Source organism: Lepidochelys kempii, chromosome 1 (assembly GCF_965140265.1).
Source record: "Lepidochelys kempii isolate rLepKem1 chromosome 1, rLepKem1.hap2, whole genome shotgun sequence".
NCBI lineage: Eukaryota > Metazoa > Chordata > Testudines > Cheloniidae > Lepidochelys > Lepidochelys kempii.
This window is the reverse complement of record NC_133256.1, coordinates 99,440,402-99,461,106: the sequence shown is the minus strand read 5'-3', so window position 1 is coordinate 99,461,106 and position 20,705 is coordinate 99,440,402. Positions and strand designations below refer to the sequence as shown.

At 40.4% G+C, this 20,705-nt stretch overlaps 1 protein-coding gene across 15 annotated transcripts in view; it reads right to left on the bottom strand.

Annotated features, from left to right (window-relative positions):
- The window catches only part of PCCA (propionyl-CoA carboxylase subunit alpha), a 420,612-nt gene that overhangs the window by 266,174 nt on the left and 133,733 nt on the right, over positions 1-20,705 (bottom strand). For 14 of the 15 annotated variants that reach the window (XR_012159457.1, XM_073348756.1, XM_073348763.1 and 11 more), the window contains 2 exons: positions 11,037-11,168; positions 2,203-2,239 (listed from right to left, as the gene is read on the bottom strand). Coding sequence is in view for 13 of the 15 variants with exons in the window: in XM_073348756.1 (XP_073204857.1) it covers positions 2,203-2,239; positions 11,037-11,168 (169 nt within the window). In the remaining 2 variants the exon portion in view is untranslated. Of the gene's footprint in view, positions 1-2,202; positions 2,240-11,036; positions 11,169-20,705 lie in introns of those variants that run through there. The other variant, XM_073348811.1, reaches the window with a different exon arrangement.

Here is a 20,705-nt window from a genome sequence, read left to right as displayed (position 1 = left end):
GGTTAACAGGTTGAAGTGATACCATCAGCCTATTGGGACAATCATATCAGAAAAAGGAACAGGTCACGAGGACATCAGGGGGCCGAAAATGAAAAATAAGTGAGAATAAGTTTTACAAGTCATGTGGAATGCACCGCTGCCCCTTGCTATTTGTGTCACTCAAAATACTCAGTTAATTTACAAAAACACTTGTAGATAGCCTTTTAGATCAGTGGTTACAAATCCCACAAAAACAAAACTGCAAGTCAAAATATACAAATGAAGCTGAAAAGATGTATTTAATTAATTTTTTTAAAAGGGTTCCATGCTATAAAACAGCAATTTTATTTAACAACTTGTCCTACTAAAATTTTAGCATGGCTAGCAACCTTGTCTTCCTTTCATTTCTGCTTGAATGACAGTGAGTGATAAGTCTTTAGACTTGAAATTAGATGAAGTTTTCTAACCATCAGAGGAGTGAAGTTCTGGAACAGCCTTCCAAGGGAAGCAGTGGGGGCAAAAGACTATCTGGTTTCAAGATTAAACTCGATAAGTTTATGGAGGAGATGGTATGATGAGATAAAGATCAATTAATTGCCAAAATCATGTTAACGATTCATGGTAAATAAGCCCAATGGCCTGTGATGGGATGTTAGATGGGGTGGGATCTGAGTTACTACAGAGAATTCTTTCCTGGGTATCTGGCTCGTGAATCTTGCCCACATGCTCAGGGTTCAGCTGATCACCATATTTGGAGTCAGGAAGAAATTTTCCTCCAGGGCAGATTGGAAGAGGCCCTGGGGGGTTTTCGCCTTCCTCTGCAGCATGTGGCACGGGTCACTTGCTGGAGGATACTCTGCACCTTGAAGTCTTTAGACCACGATTTGAGGACTTCAATAGCTCAGGCATAGGTGAGAGGTTTCTTGCAGGAGTGGGTGGGTGAGATTCTGTGGCCTGAATTGTGCAGGAGGTCGGACTAGATGATCATAATGGTTCCTTCTGACCTTAATATCTATGAATCACCTGATCTCACAACAGTGACGTAAAAGCTAGCCAAAAAAAATGCTGAATTTAATTTTGCCATCCTAATTTACAACTTGTCTACACCTGAGATTTTGGTGCAGTTAAACTAGTGCAATATAGCTGCATCAGTGAAAATTCTCAGTGGGAATGCACAGTACTGGTATAAAAGTGTTTTTCAGCCCCACAAATTATCCCAGTTTTAAACCAGTCTAAGGTGTGACAACACTAGTCACCTTTTGCACTGGTGAAGTACATGCATCCATAGTAGGGGTTCATGTTGGAGTAGCTACACTGTTAAAAAACAAAAACAAAAACAAAAAACAGCCAAGAAACCCTCTTTAAGCGACAAATCCTTAGACTCATAAAACAACCATAATCAGAGAGCCCATCCAGGCTGTCGCCTCCACAAAACACTTTACAGCAGTGGTTTTCAATCTTTTCTCATTTGCAGACCCCTAAAAAATTGCAAAAAGTGGTACAGACTGTTTTAGAACTCTTAGGCACAGTCTGCGGACCCCCCGGGATCCCCGGATCACAGGTTGGAAACCATGGCTTTACAGTACTAGGACCGAATTCAGGAAAGCACTTCAGCAAGCACGTGCATAGATATTTTCCTGAATAAGAAGCTTTCCTAAATGAGGATCGAAGGTGTCTATCACACATTACACTTGGCCTTAGCTAAAATAAGAGTCCCAGGTAGGTTTTTGTTTGCTTTTTCCCATTCTATAATGTATTTAGAAGCAGAATAGTGATTTGATTTTAGCGTGGTATAGCAGAAAAGTTGGTGACCCAGACTGTATTCATGCCAGCTGTGGTTCAAATAACGATGAAGAATGAAGAGCATAAGCATCATTCTGTCAGCCTCCCTATAAAGAGAAATGTACCATGCCTAACACCTTATGCAAAAAGGATATCATATTTAATTTCATGAATACTTTAAAATAAATTCCTTTTTAAACTAACCAGTGATCACTGTGTCTTGTATCCTGTCTGCAACTCATTCATGTACTCAGTCTTTAAAGCTCAGTTTGTAAAGCTAAAATGTGATGATTTAAGAGATAGGGCATTAAGGCAATGGGGAACTTAAAAACCATTAAAACATTATTTGTTCTATAGGGATTACTTATTACACATTCAATTTAGTCAACCATGTCTGCTGAGAGGCACACAAATCCCACCATAGCTAATTTAAGAACTTACCAATTTCCCTTGCAATTCTGACAGCTTCATCTGCATCCTGTAAAAGCAGGAAATGAGACCTAACATTAATCCCATCAGCCATTGCACTATGTCCTTAGGGCAGTCATATATTGCACTACTGTCTCCTCTGATTCATTTAATGTTTGATTTTACAACCTTCTGACCCTTTTCAGTAAGAGGAATGTAAAATTAATACCATAAGTGGAATGTAAATTCTACCTCATCATTATTATACTGAGAAACTCAAAGCGGGAAGCAATCAGCTGACAGGAAGCACTCCCAGAATCTCAAAATGATTTTGTGCAGTTCAAGGAATTTAAATGGTAGAATTTAGAAGTTTACAATCAATAATGGATCATAAATCAGATCATTAAAGCTTGTCCATTCCCAGCTTGTTTCTGTCCTCAGTTGTTTGTGTGTCATGTTTTTCCAGATGCTGTCAGCAGGGGGAGTGGATTCTCTATTGTTTGGATAAGATTCAGATTCAGAATGAATCTTACAGAACTTCTTTAAGAACTAAATCTTGCAGTCCTTATTCAGGCAAAATTCACATCAACTTCAGTTTTGCAGTTTTTAGCCTCATGACAAATGCTTTAATGTAACTTGTTAGGGTTTTGAACTGTGGTCTGAAATGCATAAATTCAAATAATGGTTTCCATGATGATCAAAAACAGTTTGTAAGATACTATTAATTAGCAAAGTTCTTTTGTTGTCACCATCTATATTGCATCAGCTGACTCATACTATGGAAAGGAAAGTATCAGGGGGTAGCCGTGTTAGTCTGTATCCACAACATGGAGTGGGGGGGGGAGGGGGCAAAGAAAGGAATAGTGTAATGGAGTGTGTGTGAGAGGGAAGCCGGGGAAGTAAAATGATTCTCCCAAGGTACTTTCAGCACAGGTTCACTTGTAACAGCCTAAGTTTCTATCTCATTCAGTAGTTTAATTCCACATCCCTTCACCTACAACAATATATTTCTATCATGATACTGTAAAAAGAAAAATGTTTATATGATCGTGGCATGGGTTAAATCTGAAAATTCCATCCAAATTTGCTAATATTTATACTATTCTGTGACATATATTAAAAGATTTGAATGGAAGGCAGTAATGTCTGGAAACCACCAGCTGCTAAGTGCGTCTGAAGCTTAAGGGGTTGACTTATTAACATTAAAATGAAATTCAATATTTTTAAAGCTTTCAAGGCAATTCGTTTTAAAAGCACCCAGGTCAGAATTTTTTTTAAATACATACAAAATGTTCATACCTGGTTCATTTATGCCCAATAATAAAACAAAATCCTCTTTAAAAGTCTTCAGTACCTAGTAACAACCCCATGAAGAATAAGGAGGCTGGCAGGGGAAGTTGTCAGAAAATTTAATTTCCTTTCATTAGCTAGTCTGCTCCACAAATCGGTGCTTGTTAAGTTCAAAGCAGTCCTGAAAGCTACATCAGTTTTAAGTCTTTTTACTCCAAGCAGTCACATCTGTTAATGAGATTTTTCCAAATAACAATTGTTTTTAAGTCAGAGATAAATCTACAAAATAAAATCAAGGTTTACTGTTTTATTACACCTTGCTGCTTTCCATGACCCTGCACTCTCCAAATTTTAGCTTAAAGGGATAAAAATGCATGAAAAGGGTCATTTAAGAATGTTAGTGGTTTCCACACATTGAGTTTGAAGGTTCTTTGTTCCTGCCTGTGACAGTTATGCGAGAATACTTCCCCTTAATAGCCTCTCTGTCAGGAAGTGTTAAACCTGCCAAATGCAGACAATTAGAGCCTCTTGAACAAAATGCAGGAAGAGTGATGACTGATGAAGAGCCACGATTATAGTCAAGAAGGAAACTTTTACATTTCTTTTCTCTTGCAAATTCAGTCATATATTTGCAAAATAGAATTGGGAGAGGGGGAAGCAAATAGGATAAATTTTTTCACTTAGTTACCTGCAAACAAGTGGCTAATGTATATTGCAAGTTCAAAGAAAAACAAGCAGCAAATCACTGGAAGACAACTTTTCAGAGCCATGATTGTTTTATATATACAGTCAACAATTTTAAAGAATAAATAGTGCAATATGAGGAGCATCGCATTAATTGCCTCAAATCATTTTATCCTGAAAAACAGTGAGGGGAACAGATTTAAGAAGTCTACCAGCAAGGATATCACTTATTTACACTATTTTAACATCAATTTAGTTAACAGTTGTAATGTATTAAAATTAAAAGAGCTTCACAATAGCAATTCAACGCATATTCAAATTTTTTAGCTTTCAAAGTCTGCTTTAGAAACAGAAGATATTGTTTGTTTGTTTTAGAATTCTAAAAAGAGAGAGGAGATGGAAACTGTTTGGAAAAATGCATAAACAACTAGCATAATCCAGTCTCTAGCAACTGCCTTTTGATCTCTTTCCCTGAAACAGTAAATTTTAATACAGTGCATTTTATTTGAGCATTACATAAATATGGCAAGTGTCCAAGTTCTAATAAAAATTTAAGGCAGTTATTTTTAGATTATTGGTGCTGAGTAGTTCTGACAGACACTGCATAGTTGCCATGGGAAAAAAAATCAGTATCACAAATAAGGTATTACCCAATGCATAAGATCGTGTGTGGAAAATATACAAAGAAAACATGAGTATTAAAAAAATATTTAAAAATATTTTAATGAATTTCATCTTTTGCAAAGGTTTCATTGGTGTACTGTTGTTTCCTGTAAATACACATAAGCTACACTAGTTTTTGTTTAAAACAGATTAATTATAAAAAAACTATACAATTCTAGCATATTATTTTATGTTATTACATTTTTTACTAGTTTGGACAATTAATAAAAAAGTGATATAAAAGTCACATTAACGATTATGTTTTTACTAATGGCTGAGTTCACCACGGTTAAGTTAAAAGGGCATTAAAAAGTCATTTTTGTTAAATTAAATAGAAATTTCTTACGTGTTCATTTGGTTTAAATTCTTCTTTCCCAGGTACCAGCAAATGGAGACAGGACTAAAGTAGAACTACTGTGATGAAGTGGATTGACTAGCTGAACTAGTTGAGAGACTTTGGGAGCTATACAATTTTTATTACTTAGGAATAACTACATCGTATTTTTCAGGGACGGCAATGTTTGGTGGTGTAGAGGAACTTGGAAAATCTAAACTAATAGGTAAGCAGTTACTAACGTCCAATATTTATTTTGCGAGAGGTTTAGGGGGCATTTTAACATCACTACCCAGCTCAAAAACATACTGAAATGGCTATGTAGGAAAAAACCAAAACAAACCAAAAAATCTTCACCCCACTGAAATCTATGTCAAAACTCCCATTGATTTCAGAGGGGAGAGGATTTCATCTACAGATATTAACCTACTGGACCCACATTCAGCATTGCGGCACTTGCTGTACAAGTAAACTGGACACTATCCAGCAATAAAAACTTTTCTCCACTATCTTCCCCACTCCCACCTTTCACTACAGCCTCTTTCCTCCTCCCCACTACCCAGTTTGTCCCTCACATTTCTTTAACCTGTAAAATCTTGCCTTCTGTCACTTTCCCCACTGCGAGAAATCCACATACACTTCTTTATCACCACTCAGTTTGGTCATTGCTCACCTTGATTATTATTGTAACCTTTTTCTTTAGCCTCTCTGCTTCTCACCTCTCCCATTAAATGCCATCTATTCACTACAGAGACTATACCAGCAAAGCTACAGCACCACAGGATTCTTCTGGTAGCATAACTGCGGGTTATGCATAACTGGGGGTTAGGTCAGCATAGCTATGTCGCTCAGTGGTGTGGGTTTTTCATGCTCCTGGAAGATGTAGCTATGTTGACCTAAATTTTAAGATGTAGACCAGGCCCCAGTCTAACCAAAATACCTGCTGAAGTCCTCATGTTCTCAAACCGATGCCCCACAACCTTGAATATCCCCTGCGGACTCCCTTTATCTTACTGTATCAGATTCAAGCTCCTCATCTTCTTGTATAATCCTGCTCTCACCCACAGCTGTGCTCTTATTTTCTCTTACTCCACAACTCACTTTCACTGCTTCTTCCAATACTCTATCTTCAATGATCCCTTCATCTCCCTCTTCCACTCTTGACTTCAGACCTTCATTTATGCTGATCACTCCCCTGGGAACAGGCTCCCATCTCTTGTATGCCAGGCACCCTCTTCTTCCATTTTTCAAAACTCTTCTTAAAGACGAATCCTTGAAAGAATCCTTTCTACTATACAGTACTTTGTTCTCCTGGCCTATAACCTCTCCACAGCCTCTCCTACCTGAACTGTTGTGCTGTGTTTAGACCTTTATTTGTCTCATATCTTAAATCAGTGATTTTTCAACCTTTTTTCATTTGCGGGCCCCTAAAAAATTTCTAATGGCGGTGCGGATCCCTTTGGAAATCTTAGGCATAGTCTACAGACGCCCTTGGGTCCATGGGCCCCAGGTTGAAAACCGCTATCTTAAATGATAAGCTATTTGAGGAAGGGGACATGTTCTACTCTAGATTTGTAAAGCACCCTGTACATTTCGCAGCACTGTTTAAATGACAATTAACAAACAGACAGACAGCTCTTCACTCTGAGCAATGTAGTCTTCCTTAATGTAGTCTTGAACTGAACAAGACAGTGAAGCACTGTCTTTCTTATGCCTTTTTGTCCACCAAAAAACAACAACCCTCGTCTGTCTTTCTAACTTGTGAAGTGATCTTTACAGTATCATGCAAAGCTCTCTTCACACAAAGAGTGTGAAGGCATTTTTCTTTCCAAATGGAAAGAGGAAGTCATCTTGGTAAGTAAAAAGGAGAACAGATTTAGGCACAAAGGGGAGTTAGGCATCCAACTCCCAATGACTTTCAGTGGAATTAGAGAACATAAAAGCCCTTTGTGTCTTTAAAAATCCCACTCCTCATGACTACCTTGTCCTGATGAAGAGTCAGGTAGAGATTCAAACACAAAAGAGCCTGAAGGCTTTCCTGCTCAGTGGCCAAGTGGATGGCCACTAGAAAGGCAGAAATGCAAAGTTAAAAACAAGTCTGAGACCCAAAACCATGCTTTTAGCTCCTCATCCCCTCCCTTGCATGCAGCTCCTGTGATAGTATCCACTGAGGTCCTCACTGCCTTGCCCCTCACTTCCTGGCTGAATTGGCAAACGGAATGCAGAGCTGTTCCTCACACTAGCTGACTGATCAAGAAAACTGTCTACCAGGGACTAAACGCCCTGTAACACTTCGGGATCCAAGTGGATACACAATAAACAGGTTCACATCTGTTGTGATTCCTTCCAATCAGGGATTCAAGGGCAATCACAGGCAGATATTCTCATCCTACTTTGTTGATTGGGTACTTCCCATGGGTCTAAGTATATAGTGTCTCAGGCTTTTCCAGTCAAGTCAACCTCTCTTCTGTTCAAGTCTTTATTTCATGTGGAAGCAGTGTTGTCTAATAAGCATCTCTACAGGTTGTTTCTGATATCCAGGAATCTCACAAGGATCAAAAAGAAACAATTTTCCTTTCTCCCCAGAAGGTAGGAAATGTAACCTGATTAGTGAGTTTTGTTTTACGAGGATTTGGGGGGCAGGGGTGGCAGAAGTTTTGAGGGACACTGCTCTTCATTCAAGTAGGTGCTGATCCCATCCAAACATTGAGGGCTGGGAGATGGCATTGTTTATATTTGGCATAAAGGTCACATGCAGCTGCCTGTCATCCACATACTAATACAAACATATCACTAGTGATCCTCTTTCCATTCATTTTTTCAGGTTCTGGAAGTTTCTGAGCTAGTTTTCCAAAAAACATTGCAACCACAGGCCTCAGGCATAACTACATATAGTCAGTTATTTTCCCCCATTAGTTTTATTAGTTGTGTCATTAGTGTTTACTAACCACTTATCCTGATTTTGTAGGCTTGATATTTTACAATAGCATAAAACAACCAGTACCTAAAAACATTAATGCTGTGTCTACACTGTGCCGCTAAAATGAGCGTAGTGTAGCTGCTGTCTGTCGGCTCTCCTGCCAACAAGAAACTCCCACCCCCAATGAGCAGTGTTAGCCTTATCAGCAGGAGTGCTCTTCACATTTAGTGCTGTTCACACTGGTGCTTGTCATCGACAAAACATTCATCTTTCGGGGGTGGGGGTTTCCAACACCTCTGAACGACACAAGTTTTGTCTTTCACTTGCCACTGTGGACATAGCCAAACAAAACAACTGTATGATAATTTTTAATATAAAGTGTTCCATAAACATTTGATGGTTTCATGTATAAAATAAAAGCTATTTATGAATATTCAACTCCATGAGCCCCACTCATCAGATTTTTTGCCAGTTGCAGTCCCTACTTGCCCTTAGGATTGTTAGAATGAGGGACAAGTTACCAGGAAGAGCGGAGCTCAGCTAGGTAACAGCTAGACTGTTGCTAAGTCTTCCAAACCTTGTATGGAGCCGTTGCTGAAAGACAGGATATAGAATCCTGCAATGGATCCAAGATGACCTGTTACTGATGCAACATCTCAGCATTCCAAACAACATTAGCACTGCACCAGCAGAGAGCACACCAGTGTAGATAGTGGCTTTATAAAGGTTTGATCCAAGGCAGTGTACTCTCATGGATGGTAATGCCATTGTGAAATGCCTGTGAACACTTATTTGAGAACACAAATGAGTCCTTCAGACATCGCAGGCCCCAGGCATTTCCATCACCAGCACTAGCAATGTTATTTTGCCTAGTGTATGCAGATCCACAGTGACTAGCATCCAGCGTCCAGTCATTATCTAGGTCACTCTCAGGCCAATTCAAAGAGGCAGCCACATAGGCAAAAATGGTTTTGTAAAGCTGTGGGGAAAGCATAATGGAAGCAAAGCTACCTGTGTAAAACCCAGGCTGGCTTCTGTTGCTGCAGGAAAAGCTAGATTTAGGCTGTTTCTACACTGCCACTTTCAGAGCTAAAACTTTAGTCGTTCAGGGGTGTGAAAAAACACCTTGTGAAGTGACAAAAGTTTTAGCACTGAAAAGTGCCAGTATAGACAGTGCTTTATAGCCAGGAGCCATGCTCCCAGAAATAAAGCTACCACCGCTCGTTCAGGGTGGGGGGGGTTTGCTGTTGGTTTGTTTTTAATCGCCAAGAGAGCTCTCCCCTGGCCATAAACCGTGTCTACACTGCCCACATCACAGCACTGCCATGGCCACGCTGTAACATGGGCAGTGTAGACATACCCTTAGTGAAAACGCAGAACTTGGGGGTGAAGGACTACCTCTGCTCCCAGGTCCATAGAATATGTTCTTTCAATTTCTCCCTGCATCACGTCCTCTCTACCTCCCTCTCTCTCATTAATCTCTCTGTCACTCATTCCTTCCAGCAAAAAACCCCAGAAGGGTTTAATACCGGTTAACTGACATGATGCTGAACACTATGTGTCTTGGTCTGTGCAGATCACTAAGCGTTTGTCTACAGGGGGAAAAGCCCAGAATAGCTAGTACGGTATAGCTATCAGTGAGTATTCCGTACCATCTCCTTGTGTGGATGCACTTATTTTGTGCAAATAATACTTTTGTGCAGTTTAGCTTAATCCATTTTGGATAAGGATTAACACCACAAAAAGGGACTCTTGCACTTTAAATTCCCACCCTAGATATTTTGCACTAAATTCCCCATGTAAACAAGCCCTAAATCATGGTCAGCATTGTGTCAAGAAATTCATTTGTTCACAATCATCTTCAAAACACAACAATATTTCATAATGTACACAAGCCTTATGAGGACCAGGTCAATGCCAAGTGTCAAGATTATAAACTTCAGCTGTTTTTGGCTTCCGCTAAATTAAAAAAATATTGATCAGAATTTTTTTTAAATGGGAAATATATTTCCCCCTTTTCCCATAACAAAAACAGATGAAGGGATATTTGCTCACAATTACCCCAAAAATTCAACTTGAAGACCAACCATGAGAAATTTCACCCCAAAAGGTGAAAGTTTCAACAAGTTTTCAGCATGTGAAAACAATTTTGTATTATAACCCCGTTATGTAGCCTATTCACAGAAACACACAAAGGCAGAAAAATAGAAGACCAACATCACAATATGTCAAAGGAGAGATGAAATCAAAACATTTTCCGTTTCACTGTACGAGACACAGAAACACAGCTAAGATGGTGGAACAACCTATGGGAAATAGTGTAAGAATTCCTACTAAAAGCAAGGAAGAAACACTGCTTATAAGTCTGGAAGAAAAGGAAGAGCTTTTTTATAGAACCAGTCTCATAATATAAGGTAGTCTACAACTGACTTAGTACTGGGCAGAAATACAAAATACACATGGTGTATCAAACGCCACTGCGAAACCTGTGCTGCCCACAAATACTTAACATATTAACTTTGGCAACACTTTACCTAGGTCATGCCAATAAAGTTAATACAACTGGAGGAAAATGAAGGAAGAAAAACACACATCAAGGTATATATGCATACACGCACGCACACACACAACCACCAAACTACATCTGGTGTATTAAACTCATATTCCCCGGTCTTAACTATCTCAAATGTAATTTAAAACGTGAGATGTTTTGAGGAACCACACTTCATATGCCGTCCATGGCATACTGCTTAATATTTGACAATTCATTCTATTCTTCCAATAGCTCTTCCTCTTCAAAAGCATTTTTGCCATTGAAAATATCAGGACAATGACATTTTTCATTGGATCTTCTATTGAAGTTGGAATATTGAATTTATAATTGCATCCTATATCACACCTCTGAAGAGAGTGGTACTTTTATTTAAACAATGTCAGATCCCATAGAGGAGAGACAGCAGTTAAACAGTTTCTCACCTTGACCACTCCATCAAAGCCAGGGATTGTGTTGACCTTTGCATTCTTGGCTAATAATTTGCTTTCAATCTTGTCTCCCATAGCTTGAATAGCATGTGTGTCAGGTCCAATAAAGGTGACACCTTCTGATGCCTGTGGAGACAATGAAGGTTTAAATTAAAAACAAAACAAAAGAAAAGAAAACATCCTTAAGCAGGAGTTCATTATGGGTTTACACAAGAAAAATCTAAATTTCTTAATGAAACTTTATTTGGAAAATAATATATTTATGAAGAAACATAACTAAAAGGGAAGAAGCATTTGAGCTGGTACATTAAAAATGTATATGAACTTGTTAAACATGCATACACACAGATTCAAAGCCCCTATAATCTGTGTCTGTATAAATCAAAGCCAGGCCAAAGAAAACAGCAGAAAGTCAAAGTATTCCAGCTTGAAAATTAGAAATATCCCTTGAGTGAGAGGAGTCCAGTTAACCAATGATCGAAATAGCCAAAAGTGACTTATAAAGATTGCTTACTAAAGTATAATACAGTTCGGGATTTCATTATGCATTCTTTAAACCAAAGCCTTATCCAACATCAAAATGAAAGTATAAACTCTTTTATTTAACATTTTAAAAAACTTTGAAGACTGAACTTAAAAAATATTGAAAATACTGCAATATGGAAAATATAATATTTGCATGCATCCTTCAGACAAGTGAAATCTTACAAATGTGGTTTTCCACATTCAGCTGGATGTAGGGTGGCATAAAAATTAATTCATGCTACTAGTATTAAAGTATGATTTTTCCTCATTTATCCCCTATGATGCTAGCCAACAAAATTGGGTTTTCTTAAGTGAAAAATGTACCTTTCATAACAGTTTCTTAGCATCCTCTACTTAAGGATAATATTATGCAGTTCCACTGGCAATTCCATTATAATCACCTTTGGTGAAAGTAACTACTTTACACTATGTTTGTGCGCATACACAGAAAAGGAAAAAGCTTGTGTGTCCTTTGTACTCAAAAATTAGAGCCAGAACAATTACATTATTAAGATATTTAAAATTTTATATGGGGATCAAAGGAGGATTAAGGTTAACCATCAAAAGAGTAGTCATGCCAGACTGTAGGGCTTTTCCCATTGGCTTGATTTAAAAGAGAAGAGCCTCTCTCTATTTGAATAATCAGTTAAGCAGCAAAAGTTAACCACCACAACTGAAAGTGTTGAGGAAGGACAGCTTACTGAATACCAATATTTTCACAGTTGCCATTTAACACTGATACTATTTTGAAGTTCAGAATTTGTGCTTTAAAGTTTGTGGAATGACCCAGATTGGCCACCATCAACACTGCCACAGTAATGAATAATCATTATAAGGAATAATCAAATGCTTATTAATATTTTTAAAGCAACTATTTGTACTTATACCAGTTTGTAAAGGCTGTTGGACATCTGTATACTTGGATACTCTGTGAGGTGTGTTGAATCACATGTGCCCTATAATAAATGCTTAAGGTATAAACATATACACATGTGTATATTATAACCCTGACCAACGCCCATCTCACTGACCACCAACTAAGTATAAAGGCCTCCTCATGTCACCCACAGGTTATCAAAGTACGACTCTACACCCCAAGCCTCAGTCATGGTGCCAGGCCTAACATTCCCACGTCCACTATAGGGGACTAAAAACAATTGGAAAATAAAATCTGTCCAGACTAAGTGCAGACTAAGGGACAGATGGGGTGTGAATATATAGATGGAAAAGTAAGGTGGCCACATCACAGTGTTTAGCCCACTGGGCCATCTTCAGTCCAAGCATCATGCTTTTCCGGGATGATGGGTAAACATCCTCCCCGTAAAAAGACAAAAAAATGGGAAAATTTAGTAGGAAGAGAGCCTAAGACATAATCCCTTGTATCAGAGGCCAGGTATGAGGCAGGACCTACTCACAGAATCTGGCAAGAACAGGGCTGATATTGCAGAAAAATAATAAGTGCTAGTCACAGAGTACTCATGCAAACACATCCAGATATCAAGTGGTACCAGAACATTCCAATATCAAGGATAGTACAAAAACATTCCCCAAGGATAACAGGAACACACTGACCCCTCCTAAAAAATAAGGTTAGGATGACAGTACGTAATAAAGATGTTTTGATCAAACCAACATGTACAAGGTGATGGATAACTAGCCATGTCATGGGGCAGTAACTTACTATGTTAGAGGAGCAGTACTAACTTGTTTGTATCAGAGGGAGTATTTCTGTCTGGCCTAGGGAGGAACGGAAAGTCCCACCATTCACCGAGCTGGTCCATTGTTATGGGCATACATGTATTAGTGATCTGGTAGAGGCCGAGGGATAATAGTACTTTGCTTCATCGACAATGAACCTGGGCTGGTGCCTTCGTGCCTTAAAGGATTTTGTGGACACTGAGTGATTCACTCGAGGTCTGCCATGCCAGCTGTCTGCTTAGGGCTAGGGCAGCACACAGAGGGCACACACACAGAGCCAAACATCTATCAACATCTAACTACAAAGTTAAAGTTAAAGTTAATTTTATGTGTGGGATGTATGGGCATGTTGGGTTGCCACCTATTTATCTTATCCTTTCAAGACAATGTAATCATTTATTATTATTATGGCTGATGTCACAGTAGCTATGTCTTCACATTTTATTGATGTGTCAATAAAGAACAAACAATTGATATAAACACCAAAATATGAAAAATGCAATATCACGATGTTGCAAAATAACAATCAATGTGCATTATTTGTTATAAAATGGTCTCTTTGGGATTGCTTAGAATGCAGAGATGGTAAAATGTTCTCACTGAAATGAAATAAAGAGTTGATCTTAGGGATGAGCACCAGGAAGAAAGGGGGTGTTCTGAACATCAACCACTTTGTTCAGAAAAAAAATTCAGATATAGTCTGAATTGAGGGCCACTAAAAAGGCTATTTTAAGAGAGTCAAGTAATGGATAATGCTAAGGGGCTTGTTGGAGTGGTTATAGAATGGTTTAATGAGAACCTGCAACATTAAATTGAGATTTGGTTTCAGAAGAAGTCAGTTTAGGGCTTAAGTCTTTAAATAGATTTAAGGAAATAGACAACATGAACGTAAACAGAAAAAAACAACCCTGTTTTCTGTTCTTTCTGCTCCTTTTGCCTCCCCCCACCGATGGGGGGGGATGGGGGAGGCAAAAGGAGCAGCTGTCCTGGGCCCTTTAAATTGCTGCTGGAGCCCCGGGCAGCATGGGCCAGGCAGCGCTGATGGGCTGGCTAGGGGACACTGACTCCCCAAGCCCCGCCCCTTCCGCCCAAGGCCCCACCCCTTCCAGGGGCCAGAGCCAGCCCCCATACCAGTAAGTGTTGAATGTTACTTTCACCCCTGGGAAGGTGGGAGGGATGAGGAAGAAAGGAAAAAAGCTAAAAAGAGAAGGAGCAGAAAAAGTGATGAAGAAAGGAATTTCACCTAGAAGTGTAGAGAAAAGCATTACGGACTCAGTTCTACAAGGAGCCGAGTATTGTGACCCCAATTCAGCAAAGTATTTAAGCACGTAAGTAGTCACACTGACTTGGGACAAATCACAGGCTTAAAGTTAAGCTCATGCGTAAACGTTTACTGGATCTGAGCCAGAGTTTAGCAGCTCACAGGATCAAACTCTGAATACTTCTCCATAAGAAGACATCATGAACGGGATCCTATGGCCAGGCCACTTCTCACTGTGCTGCACAGAGTCCACAGTTACAACAAATAAAACTTCTGTGCTGCCTTTTTGTCCTCTAATGCAAGCAGGGCTACCAAGGAAGAACAGATTCTAGATGAGTCCACTTTAGGACTTCCAGAATAAACCTACGTTCTACAGTTGCAGGAGATATGACAGACTCACAACATTCCTACACCTTGAGTTCAAGAAAGTTAAAGTACCTGCATAAATAAAGAAATAAAAAACCATGGGTTTTAAAAAAAAAAACACCTTAAATTATCTTCAAATGTAGAGTTTAAAACTTGTGCTTTCTAAAAATAAGAGGGGAAAAATCTCCCTTTCGACACATGCACCAACTCACTGTCCTGTGCATCTGACAACTCAAAATCTTTGTCCTCCCATAAAACTACTCTAAAAATCTCAACAGAAGACAGAAAAGCACCACCTGTTTTTCATCCCCCTAGTCTAGCTACAGTGGGTCACTTCCCATCTAGTTCTTTCCAATTGCCTAAATTATTCACTATAAAGTGTGTCAAGATCACACAAAATGTGGGACTCTGCACATTGTATTCTGCAACACACCTATGAAACTGCAAAAAGTTCAACAAATACCCAAACTAAGTTGCCAAAAAGCAGACCAAATCCTTTTCAGCTGATATGTCAAACTCCTGTTATACTAAATATCAAGGACAGCTTCCAACTTTTCTCTTTCCCACATACGTATTAAAAAATATATTCAAAACTTGAAGACTTATTGAACACCAACGCTTGCGACGTTTCCACTTTGCATTTACACTGTTACATTCAGGTCTCACCATAAATTCAGCATAACATGCATCTGCATTTTGTTCAGAAATATAATGGTCATGTACCCAATGATAAAGTTTTGTCAGTTGTTTCCTGTATACCCAAAAGCAAACTACAACAAGAGGAATTTTGGTGGTTCTACTTTTGTAGAGAGCAAATTTATAATTAGGGCTATCAAGAGATTAAAAAAAACCTTAATTGCGATTAATTGCACAATTAAAAAAATAAACCGCAATTAATTGCACTGTTAAACAATAATAGAATACCATTTATTTAAATATTTTTGGATGTTTTCTACATTTTCAAATATATTGGTTTCAATTACAACACAGAATACAAAGTGTACAGTGCTCACTTTATTTTTTATTAAATATTTGCACTGTAAAAAACAAAAGAAATAGTATTTTCAATTCACCTAATATAAGTAATGTAGTGCAATCTCTTTAACATGAAAGTTGAACTTACAAATGTTGAATTATGTACAAAAAAATAACTGCATTCAAAAATAAAACAAAGTCCACTCAGTCCTACTTCAGCCAATTGCCCAGACAAACAAGTTTGGTTACATTTGCAGGCGATAATGCAGACTGCTTTTTCTTTACAATGTCACCCAAAAGTGAGAACAGACGTGCATGGCACTGCTGTAACCGGCGTCGCAAGTTATATACATGCCAGATGCGCTAAAGATGCATATGTCCCTTCATGCTTCAACCATCATTCCAGAGGATATGCATCCATGCTGATGATGGTTTCTGCTCGATAACGATCCAAAGCAGAGCAGACGGATGCATGTTCATTTTCATCATCTTAGTCAGATGCCACCACCAGAAGGCTAGATTTTTCTTTTTTGGTGGTTCGGGTTCTGCAGTTTCCACGTCTGAGTGTTGCGCTTTTAAGACTTCTGAAAGCATGCTCCACACCTCGTCCCTCTCAGATTTTGGATGGCACTTCAGATTCTTAAACCTTGGCTCGAGAGCTGTTGCTATTTCTAGAAATCTTACATTGGTACCTTCTTTGCATTTTGCCAAATCTGCAGTGAAAGTGTTCTTAAATCAAACAACATGTGCTGGGTCATCATCTGAGACTGCTATAACATGAAAAATTTGGCAGAACGTGCGTAAAGCAGAGCAGGGGACATACAATTCTCCCTCCAACAAGTTCAGTCACAAATTTAATTAATGCACTATTTTTTTAACGAACATCATCAGCATGGAAGCATGTCCTCCGGAATGGTAGCTGAAGCATGAAGGGGTATACAAATGTTTAGCATATCTGGCACATAAATACCTTGCGATCCCGGCTACAAAAGTGCCATGCGAACGCCTGTTCTCACTTTTGCGTGACGTCGTAAATAAGAAGCAGGCAGCAGTATCTCCCGTAAATGTAAACAAACTTGTTGGTCTTAGCGATTGGCTGAAAAAGAAGTAGGACTGAGTGGACTTATAGGCTCTGAAGTTTTACATTGTTTTGTTTGAGAGTGCAGTTATGTAATAAAAAAATCAACATTTGTAAGTTACACTTCCACAATAGAGATTGCACTATAGTATGACGTGAATTGAAAAATATTATTTCTTTTATCATTTTTACAGTGCAAATATTTGTAATCAAAAATAATATGAAGTGAGCACTGTACACTTTGTATTCTGTGTTGTAATAGAAATCAATATATTTGAAAATGTAGAAAAACATCCAAAAAATTTAATAAATTTCAATTGGTATTCTATTATTTAACAGTGCGATTAATCGCAGTTAACTCACGCGATTAACTCAAAAAAATTAACTGCGATTAAAAAAATTAATCAACAGCCCTATTTATAATATATTCCACAGCCATCAAGTTAATCTTTATTCTGTGTCACTAGAAATCTAAGGCCTGTTGCCATTATCCCTCTATGCCCTGGTCTACACTAGGACTTTAGGTCGAATTTAGCAGCATTAAATCGATGTAAACCTGCACCCATCCACACGATGAAGCCCTTTATTTCGACTTAAAGGGCTCTTAAAATCGATTTCCTTACTCCACCCCTGACAAGTGGATTAGCGCTTAAATCGGCCTTGCCGGCTCAAATTTGGTGGACACAATTCGACGGTATTGGCCTCCGGGAGCTATCCCAGAGCGCTCCATTGTGACTGCTCTGGACAGCACTCTCAACTCAGATGCACTGGCCAGGTAGACAGGAAAAGAACCGCGAACTTTTGAATCTCATTTCCTGTTTAGCCAGCATGGCAAGCTGCAGGTGACCATGCAGAGCTCATCAGCACAGGTGACCATGATGGAGTCCCAGAATCGCAAAAGAGCTCCAGCATGGACCGAACGGGAGGTATGGGATCTGATTGCTGTTTGGGGAGAGGAATCCGTGCTATCAGAACTCCGTTCCAGTTTTCGAAATGCCAAAACCTTTGTGAAAATCTCCCAGGGCATGAAGGACAGAGGCCATAACAGGGACCCGAAGCAGTGCCGCGTGAAACTGAAGGAGCTGAGGCAAGCCTACCAGAAAACCAGAGAGGCGAACAGCCACTCCGGATCAGAGCCCCAAACATGCCGCTTCTATGATGAGCTGCATGCCATTTTAGGGGGTTCAGCCACCACTACCCCAGCCGTGTTGTTTGACTCCTTCAGTGGAATGGAGGCAATACGGAAGAAGGTTTTGGGGACGAAGAAGATGATGAGGAGGAGGAGGTTGTAGAAAGCTCACAGCAAGCAAGCGGAGAAACCGGTTTTCCTGACAGCCAGGAACTGTTTCTCACCCTGGACCTGGAGCCAGTACCCCCCGAACCCACCCAAGGCTGCCTCCTGGACCCAGCAGGCGGAGAAGGGACCTCTGGTGAGTGTACCTTTTAAAATACTATACATGGTTTAAAAGCAAGCATGTGAAAGGATTACTTTGCCCTGGCATTCACGGTTCTCCTAGATGTACTCCTAAAGCCTTTGCAAAAGGTTTCTGGGGAGGGCAGCCTTATTGCGTCCTTCATGGTAGGACACTTTACCACTCCATGCCAGTAACACGTACTCGGGAATCATTGTGCATCAAAGCATTGCAGTGTATGATTGCTGGCATTCAAACAACATCCGTTCTTTATCTCTCTGTGTTATCCTCAGGAGAGTGAGATATAATTCATGGTCACCTGGTTGAAATAGAGTGCTTTTCTTCAGGGGACACTCAGAGGAGCCCATTCCTGTGGCTAAACAGAAATGTTCCCCGCTGTTAGCCACAGGGAGGGGGGGAAGGTTGAGGGGGTAGCCACGCGGTGGGGGGAGGCAAAATGCGACCTTGTAACGAAAGCACATGTGCTATGTATATAATGTTAACAGCAAGGTTTACCCTGAAAGAGTGTAGCCACTGTTTTATAAAATGTGTCTTTTTAAATACCGCTGTCCCTTTTTTTTTCTCCACCAGCTGCATGTGTTTCAATGATCACAGGATCTTCTCCTTCCCAGAGGCTAGTGAAGCTTAGAAAGAAAAAAAAACGCACTCGCGATGAAATGTTCTCCGAGCTCATGCTGTCCTCCCACACTGACAGAGCACAGACGAATGCGTGGAGGCAAATAATGTCAGAGTGCAGAAAAACACAAAATGACCGGGAGGAGAGGTGGCGGGCTGAAGAGAGGGCTGAAGCTCAAATGTGGCGGCAGCGTGATGAGAGGAGGCAGGATTCAATGCTGAGGCTGCTGAAGGACCAAACCAGTATGCTCCAGTGCATGGTTGAGCTGCAGCAAAGGCAGCTGGAGCACAGACTGCCACTACAGCCCCTGTGTAACCAACCGCCCTCCTCCCCAAGTTCCATAGCCTCCACACCCACACGCCCAAGAACGCGGTGGGGGGCCTCCGGCCAACCAGACACTCCACCACAGAGGATTGCCCAAAAAAAAGAAGGCTGGCATTCAATAAATTTTAAAGTTGTAAACTTTTAAAGTGCTGTGCTTAAAGTGCTGTGTGGCATTTTCCTTCCCTCCTCCACCACCCCTCCTGGGCTACCTTGGTAGTCATCCCCCTATTTGTGTGATGAATGAATAAAGAATGCATGAATGTGAAGCAACAATGACTTTATTGCCTCTGCAAGCGGTGATTGAAGGGAGGAAGGGCGGGTGGTTAGCTTACAGGGAAGTAGAGTGAACCAAGGGGTGGGGGGTTTCATCAAGGAGAAACAAACAGAACTTTCACACCGTAGCCTGGCCAGTCATGAAACTGGTTTTCAAAGCTTCTCTGATGCGTACCGCGCCCTCCTGTGCTCTTCTAACCGCCCTGGTGTCTGGCTGCGCGTAACCAGCAGCCAGGCGATTTGCCTCAACCTCCCACCCCGCCATAAACGTCTCCCCCTTACTCTCACAGATATTGTGGAGCACACAGCAAGCAGCAATAACAGTGGGAATATTGGTTTCGCTGAGGTCTAAGCGAGGCAGTAAATTGCGCCAGCGCGCCTTTAAACGTCCAAATGCACATTCTACCACCATTCTGCACTTGCTCAGCCTGTAGCTGAACAGCTCCTAACTACTGTCCAGGCTGCCTGTGTACGGCTTCATGAGCCATGGCATTAAGGGGTAGGCTGGGTCCCCAAGAATACATATAGGCATTTCAACATCCCCAACAGTTATTTTCTGGTCTGGGAATAAAGTCCCTTCCTGCAGCTTTTGAAACAGACCAGAGTTCCTGAAGATGCGAGCATCATGTACCTTTCCCGGCCATCCCACGTTGATGTTGGTGAAACGTCCCTTGTGATCCACCAGAGCTTGCAGCACTATTGAAAAGTACCCCTTGCGGTTTATGTACTCGGCGGCTTGGTGCTCCGGTGCCAAGATAGGGATATGGGTTCCGTCTATGGCCCCACCACAGTTAGGGAATCCCATTGCAGCAAAGCCATCCACTATGACCTGCACATTTCCCAGGGTCACTACCCTTGATATCAGCAGATCTTTGATTGTGTGGGCTACTTGCATCACAGCAGCCCCCATAGTAGATTTGCCCACTCCAAATTGATTCCCAACTGACCGGTAGCTGTCTGGCGTTGCAAGCTTCCACAGGGCTATCGCCACTCGCTTCTCAACTGTGAGGGCTGCTCTCATCTTGGTATTCATGCGCTTCAGGGCAGGGGAAAGCAAGTCACAAAGTTCCATGGAAGTACCCTTACGCATGCGAAAGTTTCGCAGCCACTGGGA